Raw genomic sequence first — 13,472 nt, 5'->3', positions numbered from 1 at the left:
ACGACTCGTGGGTGTACGTGGCAGGGGAGAAATTAAAGCCCCCGATAGTAGCTAACGATGCAGGCAGCATAGCGGCCGCTGAGGCGTGGGAAAAGGAGGATCGGAAGGCAAAATCTGATATCATCCTGGGAATAAGCCCCACTGAGCTGAAGCGGATCATGGGCTGTGAAACGTCTAACGAAGTATGGCGTAGGCTGCAAACCATATACCAGTCGACCGGACCAGCGCGAAAGGCCACGCTACTAAAGCAGCTGACCTTGCATAGGATGGACGATGGAAAGGACGTTCGCGAACATCTTAATCAATTCTTCGATACTGTAGACAAACTCGGAGAAATGGAAGTAGAGATAAACAATGATTTATTAACGATCATGTTATTGTACAGTTTACCTCCTTGTTTTGAAAATTTCAGATGTGCTATAGAGTCTCGAGACTGTCTACCCACTCCAGAGGCATTACGTGTAAAGATCGTGGAGGAGTATGACGCACGAAAAACCGACACACGCACGTCTACGTCAAACGCCATGGTGGCCAAGGGACCACGCGTTAAACGGCGAGCAAACTCGAAGCAAACTGGTGAGCGTGATTCGAAGGACAACCAGCACGGCAAGCGCGGCTCAAAGAAAGACGAGACCTTCAAGTACAAGTGCCACAGATGTCACAAAGTGGGACACAAAGCTGCCGATTGCCGAGCGTTGCTCGAGGAGACAGTTGCTCAAAAGACGGACGACGTGAGCCTATATGTATTGTCGGCGGAAGCACCCGCGCAAAAAGCATTCGAAGCGAAGGACAGTAATACCCTCGAGACTTGGTGTATAGATAGCGGATGTTCAACGCATTTATGTAAAGATACGCGCAATTTTGTAAAGACGTCGAGCGTAATAGGCGGAAAAGTAAGTCTCGCGAATAATGCGTCAACCAACATAACGGCAAAGGGCGAGATTTCATTCGCGACGGAGGTTAACGGTAGATCCAAAAGAGTTAGCGTACAGGACGCGTTCCTCGTTCCAGAGCTGAGAACGAATCTACTCTCAGTTAGTAAAATAGTAGACAAAGGGTACACCGTAACTTTTGATAAAAACTTCGGTAAGGTAATCGATAAGAAAGGGAACGTTGCGCTAGTTGCCGACCGCGCGAACGGCCTCTATTACTTACGCGAAGCGAGGTCCGAGTGTAATGCTACTATCAAGAAAGGCGAGGCACGCAATTCGTTCGAGTTATGGCATCGACGAATGGGCCACCTAAATGTACGCGATCTCGCGCGTGGCGTTCGCGATGGAAACCTACATGGCATCGACTTCGACGTCTCTCCGAGCGAACTCGATTGCGAAGTCTGTATTCGCGGAAAGATGACGCGAACCCCGTTTCCAACGACGTCCGCGAGAAGCTCGAAGCCTCTAGAAATAGTACACACCGATGTATGCGGACCGATGCGCGTCGAATCGAATGGCAAAGCAAAGTATCTCGTTACTTTTATCGACGATTACTCGAGGTGGTGCGAAATTCGGCTGCTAAAAGGTAAAAATGAGGTTTTAGATGCGTTCAAAAACTACAAAGCCTTCGTCGAGAAGCTGACCGGAGAAAAAATAAAGTACCTTCAGTCCGATAACGGGGGGGAATATCGAAGTCACGAATTAGATCGTTTCTTGAAAGAGCACGGTATAGGCCGGCGATTAACTGTAACGCACACCCCGGAACAAAACGGCGTCGCGGAGAGGCGGAATCGTACTCTAATAGAAATGGCGAGATGTTTGTTAATCCAATCTGGATTACCGCCATCGTTCTGGGGAGAAGCCGTAAATACTGCTAATTATATAAGAAACCGGTGTCCCTCGCGCAGTCTCAGCGGGAAGACTTCTTTCGAGATGTGGAAAGGTAGAGCGCCGGACGTACGTCACTTCCGGGAATTCGGATGCATCGTCTACACTCTAGATCGAAATCCAAACAAGAGTAAATTCGAGAATCGATCGAAGAGAGGAATCCTGGTTGGATACTCCGAGGAATCCAAGGCGTATCGGGTGTGGATCCCAGAGGAACGGCGAGTAGATGTGTCTCGTGATGTGAGATTTTTGGAGAGCGACAGGATTCGGATGGACAAAGATTTTGAGGACTTCTGCACACAAGATGAGGAGTTTTCGGAAGGTTTTGAGGACCACGAAATCGAGCTTCCCCTCGCTACCAAAGAAACGAAAGACGCGTCCGATGACGATGTAGGAGACTCATCTGATCAAGAGGAGTCAGACGACGATGTTGCAACGTTGCCTCTAAGGGGCAGAGGAAGACCGCGTTTAATAAGAACCGGCTCTAGAGGGAGACCCAAGAAGCAATACCAGGCAGCGTTAGCCGATGTGGATGTGGAATTTGCCTATCTAGCCGAGGTTCCTGTTAAGGAGGCATTACAAAGTCCCGAAGCGGATGAGTGGTTCATCGCAATGGAATCGGAAATGAGATCGATCATTTCAAATGAAACGTGCGTCGTTATTAAACGTCCTAAAGATCGCGAGGTGATCGGGAGTCGATTTGTGCTCCGAAACAAGTACAATAGTGACGGGACCTTGAACCGAAGGAAGGCCCGACTGGTTGCGAAAGGCTACTCGCAGCGCCCAGGTGTGGACTTCAGAGACACGTTCGCACCAGTGGCTCGCATGAGCTCTGTTCGAACGGTAGCTGCGCTCGCCGCTCAACACGACCTGACAATGAGTCAATTCGACGTAACCACCGCGTATTTAAACGGCGACTTGGAGGAGGAAATCTTCATGGAATGCCCCCCGAATTTTGAAGAGATTTTAGAAAGAGTTATCGCCCGAGAGAAGAAAGGTAGTAGGATTCAGAAAGCATGTATTGAAATGTTGAAGGAGTTCCGCCGCGGGGACAGAGTGCTTTTGTTGAGAAAGGCTCTCTACGGCCTGCGTCAAGCTGGACGACGCTGGCACGCAAAGTTGAGTGAAACCCTCGAAAGTTTCGGGTTCACTCGATCTGACAGTGATCCCTGCGTATTCTACCTCGGGAAAGGGGAAGACATCCTCATCGTCGTTGTATACGTAGACGACATGATCGTGGCATCAAGAAGTGATCAAGACGTCTCCAGATTGTTCGATTTTTTGTCGACAAAATTCACAGTCAAGAATTTGGGAGCAGTAAAATACTGTCTCGGAATTGAGTTCTCTCAGAACAAGGAAGTGGTGTCCTTGAGCCAAAGGGGTTATATAGACGATGTATTGCGACGTTTTGGAATGTTAGAATCAAAACCTGTCGGAACCCCATTGGATCCCGGAACAAGGCTAAGAAGAAATGAAGAATCTGTTCCAGAAGATGGGACCTTTCCCTATCGTGAGCTGGTCGGAGCCATGATGTACTTGGCGATTTGCACCAGACCCGATATTGCCCACGCTGTCAGCTATTTGAGTCAATACAATGACTGTCACGACTCGAGTCATTGGTCTGCTGCTAAACGCGTGCTCAGATACTTGAAGGGCACCAGGAACGTCGGACTATCATTCAGGAAAACGACGAAATCACTTTTCGGCTACGTTGACGCCGATTGGGCTAACTGTTTGGACGACCGGAAGTCTTACACTGGCTTTGCTTTCATACTGGCGGGAAACCCCGTGACATGGGAGTCACGAAAGCAGCCAACTACCGCGCTCTCTTCAACGGAGGCCGAGTACATGGCCTTGAGTGAGGCCACCAAGGAAGCTGTATATCTTCAGAGTTTTCTCCTGGAACTTGGGATGACGACTGCTCAGAAGACAAAATTATTCAGCGACAATTGTGGAGCCATCAAATTGGCCAGCAATCCTGTACATCACAATCGATCGAAGCATATTGATGTGAGGCATCACTTCGTGCGAGGGATGCTGCAAAGCGGTCGTATCGAGATCATTTACATGCCCACTGAGGACATGGCCGCCGACGTTTTAACGAAGGGGTTGCCGAAATCCAAGCATCGAAAATGCACCGAGTTGTTGGGTTTAAAGTTCGGCGATATTGATATTAATTATTGCCCGAGTCTCGAGGGGAAGTGTTGAGGTCTGTAGGTTACACCGTCATTGCGATACACGGGCATATGCGTGTGCGCCCTAAGGATACTCTGTTTTTCACGCGTGCGCCGATCTAGCTCGTTCTAGTTGTTCCGCGTTCTTCTCGCGACACATTGTTCTAGCGCGCTCTCGACGATCTTATTAAAGCACATTTCAAATATATAAGTACGTTTTCTCTCACATTCAATTCCTGCCAGCTCCTAACATCAACATTTTACTATATGCCGATGACTTGAAAATGTATCGAAGGATAAATGGACTTGCAGATGCATTATTGTTGCAACATGACTTACATAAACTTGAGGTCTGGTGTAGAAGAAACTGCCTTCGATTCAATGTTTCTAAATGTTTTGTTATACATTTCACCCACAAACATAACCCACTTCTGTACAACAACATTCTTGATGGTTTACCACTCTCAACAAAGCATAACACTCGTGATCTCGGAGTTTTATTTTGCTCCGACTTATCATTTAACAATCACATTCAATTTATTGTCTCATCTGCGTATAAAACACTTGGCATCCTCCGCTGGGGAAAGTATTTTGTAAATGTCTCCACTTTAAAACTGTTATATTGCTCGTTAGTTCGCCCAAAATTGGAGTATTGCTCCACTGTTTGGTCTCCCTATTATAAATGTCATATTGAAAGGATCGAACGCGCATAAATTCTTACGCACGGTAGCCTACCGCATGGGAAATTCTATGGCTATTACCTGCCATGACTACTATCCCATATCAAGAAGACTAAATTTAATCACTCTAGAGAACAGGAGATTAATTTTTGACCTAACATTAATTTTTTTAAAATATTAAACAATTTTGTTGATAGCCCTGACCTATTAAAAAATATTTATTTAAATATTCCAATCAGGGACCTGAGACAATCCTCCATCTTTTATATTAAATATTACCGTACTTTATATGGCGTAAATTCCTATTTGAATAGAATGATCATCTCGCCAAATAATTATACCAACGTAGTTGATTTCTTTTTTACATTTAAACGAAAACTCATTTGTTTACTTTCATAATATAATTTATTGTTTTTGATCGTACTTTTTATATATATCTTATTTATTTTTATAAACTGCATATCACTCGTTTGTATATACTAAAGGTTTTTTCCCATAAATAAAGATTATTATTATTATTATTATTATTATTATTATTATTATTATCATTATCGTTATCGTTATCGTTATCGTTATCGTTATCGTTATCGTTATCGTTATCGTTATCGTTATCGTTATCGTTATCGTTATCGTTATCGTTATCGTTATCGTTATCGTTATCGTTATCGTTATCGTTATCGTTATCGTTATCGTTATCGTTATCGTTATCGTTATCGTTATCGTTATCGTTATCGTTATCGTTATCGTTATCGTTATCGTTATCGTTATCGTTATCGTTATCGTTATCGTTATCGTTATCGTTATCATTATCATTATCATTATCATTATCATTATCATTATCATTATTATTAAATAGAGCAGGGAAGAAACAACGAGAACGCATTCTGCAACACCAGAATCGGCAGAACCATTCTCCTATTATAACATCCGTTCTCTCCGGGAGATTCATCTCCAAGGACGCCCTGGCCGAACTGCGCCGCCTAAACAAATTACATTCCGCGCCAACGACAAAAACTATCAACCCATCCGCCATCGAAATAATCAACCTGACCGCGCCCACACCGGTCATAGATCTAACGGAAGATACAATAGAAAATTGACCCGCGCCAGAATTAAATTTTAACGAAATTACCGCGCGTTTTGAATCAATAGAAACTTTTATAAAACGAACCTATGCAACCCTTCCCGAATCCACGTAGAATGTTTAAGAACTGTTTATCCGTACAAAATTACCTTTCTTAAAAAAAGATAAAGAAAGGCGCCAAGTACACGCATAGTAGTGTATATGTTGTTACCTCGAAAAAAACAAAGTGGTAGTATTATACCTCGAAAAAACCTAAGTAACAAGTGGTAGACGTAATCTCCATTTATTTATTAAGTTAAGACCCCGCCCTCAGCTCCGTATAGAGTCGAAATTTTAGACCTATTTTTGACCTGAATTTTCTAACATCTGTAGATGCTAGAGGATCAATGTAGGTTTAATTTACATGGAAACTTTAGTCCTACTTAGCGTCTCTAAAATAGCAGAAAACGCACAAAATGCTACTTGTAGGTTCTAAAGAGGACTTCAGTAAAACCTCGTAAAAGCCTCCGGGTCCTCTAGACCTGACTAATATTGGAGTCCTCTTTAGAATCTACAAGTAGCATTTTGGGCGTTTTCTGCTGTTTTAGAGACGCTAAGCAGGACTAAAGTTTCCATGTAAATTAAACCTACATTGATCCTCTAGCATCTACAGATGTTAGAAAATTCAGGTCAAAAATAGGTCTAAAATTTCGACTCGAAATTCCGTCATTCATACATCGTTCTTATACCGTTCGTCGCATTCTAAATATGAGAAACGGATCCTATCGGATGCCATCTATCGAACGACCCGATATTCCATCCAAGTAGAATTTATAGGTTTTAAATAGTAGTTGCAGGTTGAATAGAATCAATAGAGGTTGTTATAGGCTTCAGAGTACCAAAATAGACATTAATTGAATATTGAGGTCGAAAATAGGATCAAAATTTCAACTTGGAGGCTTCAAAGTACCAAAGTAGACGTTAAATTGAATACTGAGGTCGAAAGTAGGATCAAAATTTCGACTCGATATACCCTCTCAAATCACACTCGGTCCGATCCCAGGTAATATATAAAGAGTAAAATCCTTGACCTAAAAAAAGACCAACGATCGCACCGCTCACGGAAGGTGTCCTAGCGTCCTTACAAACGTTGACCCATCGTGAGCCATCGAAAGGTGCGTTCGACTCTAGACACGCGCCCTTCCAGCGTGCACCCGAGATAACATAAGATCTTCCCGGGAAAAAAAGATATATAAATATATATGATTATATGTGATTATATATAAATATATATGATTTTATGTGATTATATATAAATATATATGATTATATGTGATTATATATGAAATTTAGTGCTTTATATAAAATTATATACGGGTCCATATATCATTATATATGGGCATATATAATTCCAAATATAACTAGATATGAACAATAGATCATATATGCATCACTCATGTATGGATACATATAAGATTCATATGGAAGTATATATACCATATAACCATATATCATATAACCCTATATGATTATAGGTACATGATTATATATAATTATACAGGCGATTAAAATATATTTAAATATATATAAATATTAAAAATGTTTCATATACAATTTAACATGATTATATATAAGTTCATATAATTTATATATAAATTATATATAAGAAGCATTTATCCATGTAGATTATATATAAACATATATAAACTTTAAATTCGGATTATCCAATAAATGGCATTCGATAGGATTCGTTTCTCGTATTTAAAATTTGACGAACAGAGGTATAAAAACGGTATCAAGAAACGCGGCACTGTCTCACGTCAAGCACAGTGCCAAGTTATAATATATGGAATAAATCATTTCACTTTTGATTCTACAGCTTTTGAAAAAATATACATCTTAATTTATCAATGCTTTATTATCGAAATTAACAGTTCTTTTTTAATATATATTGACTATACATGGTCATATATGATTATATATATTTACATATATATAATATCATTATATATGTTCACATATGATTATATATGATTATATATAATTATATATGATCATGTAGAGACAAATCTATATATAATTGCATTATATATAATTATATATAAATATATATGATTATATATGTTTATGTATAATTTATTATGTATTTATTATGTATTTATTATGTATTTATTATGTATTTATTATGTATTTATTATGTATGCATTATATATAATCATATATATTTATATATAATTATATATAATGTTTTTTTCCCGGGAAGGCAAGTAATTTACAGATATATATGTGTATAGACAGTACAAATGTAAACGGGAGAGGGGTGGATGGGGGTTGATCTCGGTTCGCGTGGAAAGTTGAAAACCTGAACCGTACAATGATAGACCTTGTTTCGCCCTGTAAGCAGAGACAGGATGGAGTGGATCAAAGCGAGGTTCACACCACCTAACCCGGCCTGCTTATAGAGTAAAGCAAGGTCTCTCATTATACGGTTCGTGTTTTCAACTTTCCATACAAACCGAAGTCCACCCTCACTCACCCCCGCTTACATGTGTACTGTCTATACACACATTTCAGTAAATTACTTCCCTTAGCACTGACACAAACTGTTATAGTTCTTGAACTTTTTTGTTCACTTTTCAATAAGCAATGACCGACGATTAAGTTATAAAGAAAAATTATAAAAAAAAGTTATAAAGAAAAGTTACTCAGAGTTATGTCCTTGACAACATATGTCAAGGTTAAAGCTATTGAAAGGGAGTACGTTAATCTAAATAATTACCAAATACATTTCTTAAATATAATTAAAGAAGTCTTTAAGACGCAACTATTGTGACGTTCCTCATTGTAAAATAAAATGCAAATATTACAAAAGACAGACGTGCACAAGACGATAAAAATAATTTTAAATAATAATTCGATAAATTAATTATAGATTATATATATATATTAATGGATTTACTCATATCCTTACCAATACAGATTCGTTGCCTTCTCCAAATGGCAAAAAAGTATAAGGATGCCTTTTTGCTATCTCATCCGCGTTGAACCGTTCCGGGTCAAATTTATCTGGGTCCGGATATATCGACGAATCTCGATACAGCCCAAGCACCGGTATAGTTATTAAAGTCCCCTTTGGCAGGTAAATGTTCGTTGTCGGTAGATTGATTTCCTTGGTGCAAATGCGATTTAACATTGGAAGAGGTGGATATTTCCTCAGAGTCTCTGGAATATGTAAAAGAAAAGTATGAAAATATATCTCATCCAAAATACAAACAATTTATTTAAAAATAATAATAAAATAATTAAGGACTCTCAATAATAATAAGAACATAAAAGAAAAATTGGCAATAAGAGAGTCGAAGCGGTTATTAGTGCGTTACGTAATGTCAAAAGACAGATATATTTCTATATTACAAGTTTTCGGACGTTACGGCTTCTGTTAAGGATGACGTTAATTCATCCCTCACTACCATAAAAAATAAATGGATCATTAATGTTATTCCTACAGAGGTCCAATGTTTATTGCAATTGGGTGCGAATTTTTCGTTGCCTATTAATAACAAACAGAAAACTATAATTGAATTCCTTAAAAGTATTGAGGGAAATATGAATAAATTACACTACACAGATAGTCAATTAATTATTAGAAATCGTTCCATCCCTATAATTAACAACCTGCTATCCTTTTCTCCTCCAAAATCTCCATTTTCTTCTTTATTGTCCAAAATGATTCTTGCTACCAAACAATTTGTTAATAACAACCCAGACATAATTTTCACTAGATCTGATAAAAGTAGGGTAAACTCGGGTAAGATGGCCATACAGGATGGCCAACCCATGTTTATTCGATGTTTTATGGCGTGCTAGATTGAAAGAACATAGGTTGGCCATCTTTCCTGTATGGCCATCTTACCTGAGTTTACCCTACCCAATCAGCAAAGAAATGTTTTTAAAAATATTTTTAAAAACATTTGGAAAACATTTTTGAAAACATTTTTAAAAATGTTAAAAATCATGGGTTAACACACCTTTTTTTCATTGAAAAAATATTTATTTTAACATTTAAAAAAACATTTTTTTAATGTTTAAAAACGTTTATTTTAACGTTTAAAAAAAATGTTTTTTTAATGTTTAAAAAATGTCTATTTTAACGTTTAAAAAGACATTTTTTTTATGTTTGAAAATGTTTATTTTAACGTTTGAGAAAATGTTTTTTTTATGTTACAAAAACATCTATTTTAACGTGTTCTAAAATGTTTTTTAATCCAATATGGCGTTCTAAATGAGAATATCGGAAGGGCCCTGCTCGCTGGACCGGACTCCTCGCCTCAATCTTCCCTCTCGGACGCGAGCTGTCGCAGCTCTCCTTTTTCTGGCGGTGAGCTCTCCCTGGGAAGTCAAATCTCGCTCGGTTAGTCTCCAGAATACGTGCCGCTTAGCTCAATCACTTACGAAAAAAAGGAAAACGTACTCGTCTCGTCCGAAGATACGCAGCAAGCGCGGCCATGACACCGAACGAAAGCGAGGAAAGAGGTGGGGGCGCTTTGAGAGTGGCGACTTACGCGTTGCGCCATCTGAATGAAACGATATAGCAAATAAATAATTAATGTAAAATAAATATTAAAATGTTAAATAAATGTTAAATAAATGTTTTTTCAAATCATTAGTGCAAATAAACAAGTAATGTAAAATGAATATTAAATTAATGTCGAATAAATGTTTAATAAACGTTTTTTCAATTCATTATTGCAAATAAATAATTAATGTAAAATAAATATTACATTACTGTCGAATAAATGTTAAATAAACGATGTTTCAAATCATTATTGCAAATGAATAATTAATGTAAAATAAATATTAAATTAATGTCGAATAATCGTTACATAAATGCTTTTTTCAAATTATTACAGTAAATAAATAATTAATGTAAAATAAATATTAAAATAATGTCGAATAAATGTTAAATAAATGTTTTTTTAAATTATTATGCCAAATAAACAATTAATGTAAAATAAATATTAAAATAATGTCGAATAGATGTTAAATAAATATTAAATTAATGTCGAATAAATATTAAGTAAATGTTTTTTTCAAATCATTATTGCAAGTGAATAAGTAATGTAAAATAAATATTAAATTAATGTCAAATAAATATTAAATAAATTTTTTTTCAAATTATTATTGCAAATAAATGAGTAATGTAAAATAATTATTAAATTAATGTCGAATAAATATTAAATAAATGTTTTTTAAAATTATTATTGCAAATGAATAAGTAATGTAAAATAAATATTAAATTAATATCAAATAAATGTTAAATAAATGTTTTTTTAAATCATTATTGCAAATAAATTATTAATGTAAAAGAAATATTAAATAAACGTTAAATAAACGTTTAATAAATATTTTTTCTAAATCATTACTCCAAATAAATAATCAATGTGAAATAAATATTTAATAAACATTAAATAAATATTATTTTTACAATGGATTGTATAAATGTATAATTAATAAAAAATAAATATTAAAAACACATTTAAAAAACATTGTCTGTTGATTGGGTAATAGGGGCCAGTTTCACCAACGTCGATTAACTGTAACCTTCGATTAAACTCACTCTTCATCTCTTTCTAACTGTCCCCCTTAGAAAGAGACGAAGAGTGAGTTTAATCGAAGGTTACAGTTAATCGGAGATGGTGAAACCGGCCCTAGTACGGTAGCACTAAATAAAATTACTTATACACGGGGAATTACCGAGATGTTACAGGATACTGACACATATATAAAAATTACGAGAAATCCCATTAAGACACTCACAAATAATACTCGGGAAATACTTGTGCGATGGAAAAACCGAAAATTTATATTTAATTTTACGTATAGATATTTGTTTTGTGGGGTATTGCCGAGGGCCTATGGGTTGCCTAAAATACATAAACCAGGTTGTCCATTCAGATTAATTATTTCATCTATAGATAGCCCTACGTATTCATTAGCATATTTTTTACATGATTTCAACTCTAAGAGTGTACCTAAACCTGCAAGCCATATCGATAACAGTTTCGAAGTTGTTAACAAACTTAATGGTACACATATAGATAATGAATTAGTTCTTATTTCCTTAGACGTTATTTCTTTGTTCACCAACATCCCCATTGAATTAGCTATGCAAAGTATCCGATAGATGGCCATATATTTCTAATAATTGCCATATTCCTAAAGATTAATTTCCTAAAACTATAGAATTTGTTCTTAAGTCTACCTTTTTTACATTCAACAATTTGATTTATAAACAAAAATTTGGTAATCCCATGGGCTCTCCTTTTGTCTCCCATTATTGCTGATATGGTTATGGAAGATTTAGAAAACAAAGCCTTGCGATCAATCGGTTTTAATCCTACTTTCTATTTGAGATATGTTGATGACATAGCGATGGCAGTCCCAAGTAATTTAATTTACTTTATACTTAACATTTTTAACTCTTTTCATCCACGGTTACAATTCACCCTTGAAATAGGTGGTAATATGCTTAATTTTTTAGACGTTACAATGATCAAAAATAGTAATTATTTGGAGTTCGACTGGTTCCATAAACCTATTTTTTCTGGTCGTTATCTCAATTACATGTCTCAGCATCCCCTGTCTCAGAAAAGGGGTACAATTATTGGCATGGTGGATAGAGCTTTCTTATTGTCACAACCTAAATATCACTCGAAAAACATCAACATTATGATAGATACAATGTTACAAAATGATTACCCTTTATCTTTCATTTTTAATACAATCAATAACAGAATCAAAGCACTCTTATAACAACGTACATTTAGACAGCATAATATCACATCTACGGATGATGATACGGAAAATTTTTGGTTCACCATCCCCTTTGTTGCTGGTATTTCAGATAAATTTAAAAGTGTTATTAAAGATTTAAAATCTAATCTTTCCTTTTTTAGTCTTAATAAACTAATTTTATTAAAGTACAAAAAGATTCCCTCCCATTACAATCGAATAACAATGTTGTTTATAAGATTTCCTGTAGGGACTGCGATGCTTCGTACGTGGGACAAACTAAGAGACAGTTGCATACTAGAATTTCTGAACACCGAAATCACATTCGTTGGAATACGAATACACATTCTGTCATTACGGAACATAGATTAAATTTTGATTATAAGTTTGATTGGGAGAATGTCGTAGTCTTTGACAGAGAAAAATATGTATCTAAAAGACTCGTTTTAGAAATGATTTACATCAAATTGCAAAATAATAGCCTTAATTTACAAAAAAATACGGAATTCCTACATCATGCATATGTTACCATTTTAAATAAATTTAAATAAATTGTAACATTGCGCTTGTTTGGTCCTCGATCTGAGAATGATATTTATACACATTTACTTATTTATTATTTTACTTATTTATTATTTACACTTTTATTCCCATTATGACCTACAAGATTCCTACTTTACTTGGTATAATTGGTTCTTATTCCACTTGACGGCTCACAGTGTCGTGCAATCTATTGTGACAACAACATGTCATGGACACTTTAATCTTTAATGTATTTTTAATGTAATTTTATATTGTTGACCACCTTCCGTTCTCCGGACTATCTGGTGAGTGTTTCGGATTAAAATGAGTTACTGCTCTTATTCTTTGTTTCATTAATTATGTTTGACCATTTAGTATAGATAGCAATCATTTAATTCTCATGGTTTTCCGACCTCCTAAT

At 36.3% G+C, this 13,472-nt stretch overlaps 1 protein-coding gene across 5 annotated transcripts in view; it reads right to left on the bottom strand.

The window, feature by feature from the left end:
• LOC139778552 (cytochrome P450 6l1-like) overlaps positions 1–13,472 on the bottom strand; it is a 73,232-nt gene that overhangs the window by 38,416 nt on the left and 21,344 nt on the right. For 2 of the 5 annotated variants that reach the window (XR_011719606.1, XR_011719607.1), the window contains 2 exons: positions 10,209–10,311; positions 9,879–10,126 (listed from right to left, as the gene is read on the bottom strand). Coding sequence is in view for 2 of the 5 variants with exons in the window: in XM_071716528.1 (XP_071572629.1) it covers positions 8,709–8,959 (251 nt within the window). In the remaining 3 variants the exon portion in view is untranslated. Of the gene's footprint in view, positions 1–8,533; positions 8,960–9,878; positions 10,127–10,208; positions 10,312–13,472 lie in introns of those variants that run through there. The other 3 variants (XM_071716528.1, XM_071716527.1, XR_011719605.1) reach the window with 2 other exon arrangements.

The sequence above is a fragment of the Temnothorax nylanderi genome, unplaced genomic scaffold (assembly GCF_030848795.1).
Source record: "Temnothorax nylanderi isolate EJ_2023f unplaced genomic scaffold, tnyl_v1.0 TNYL_tig0187_pilon, whole genome shotgun sequence".
Classification (NCBI taxonomy): Eukaryota; Metazoa; Arthropoda; class Insecta; order Hymenoptera; family Formicidae; genus Temnothorax; species Temnothorax nylanderi.
The sequence above is the reverse complement of the archived record's forward strand: the minus strand, read 5'-3'. Positions and strand labels throughout refer to the sequence as shown.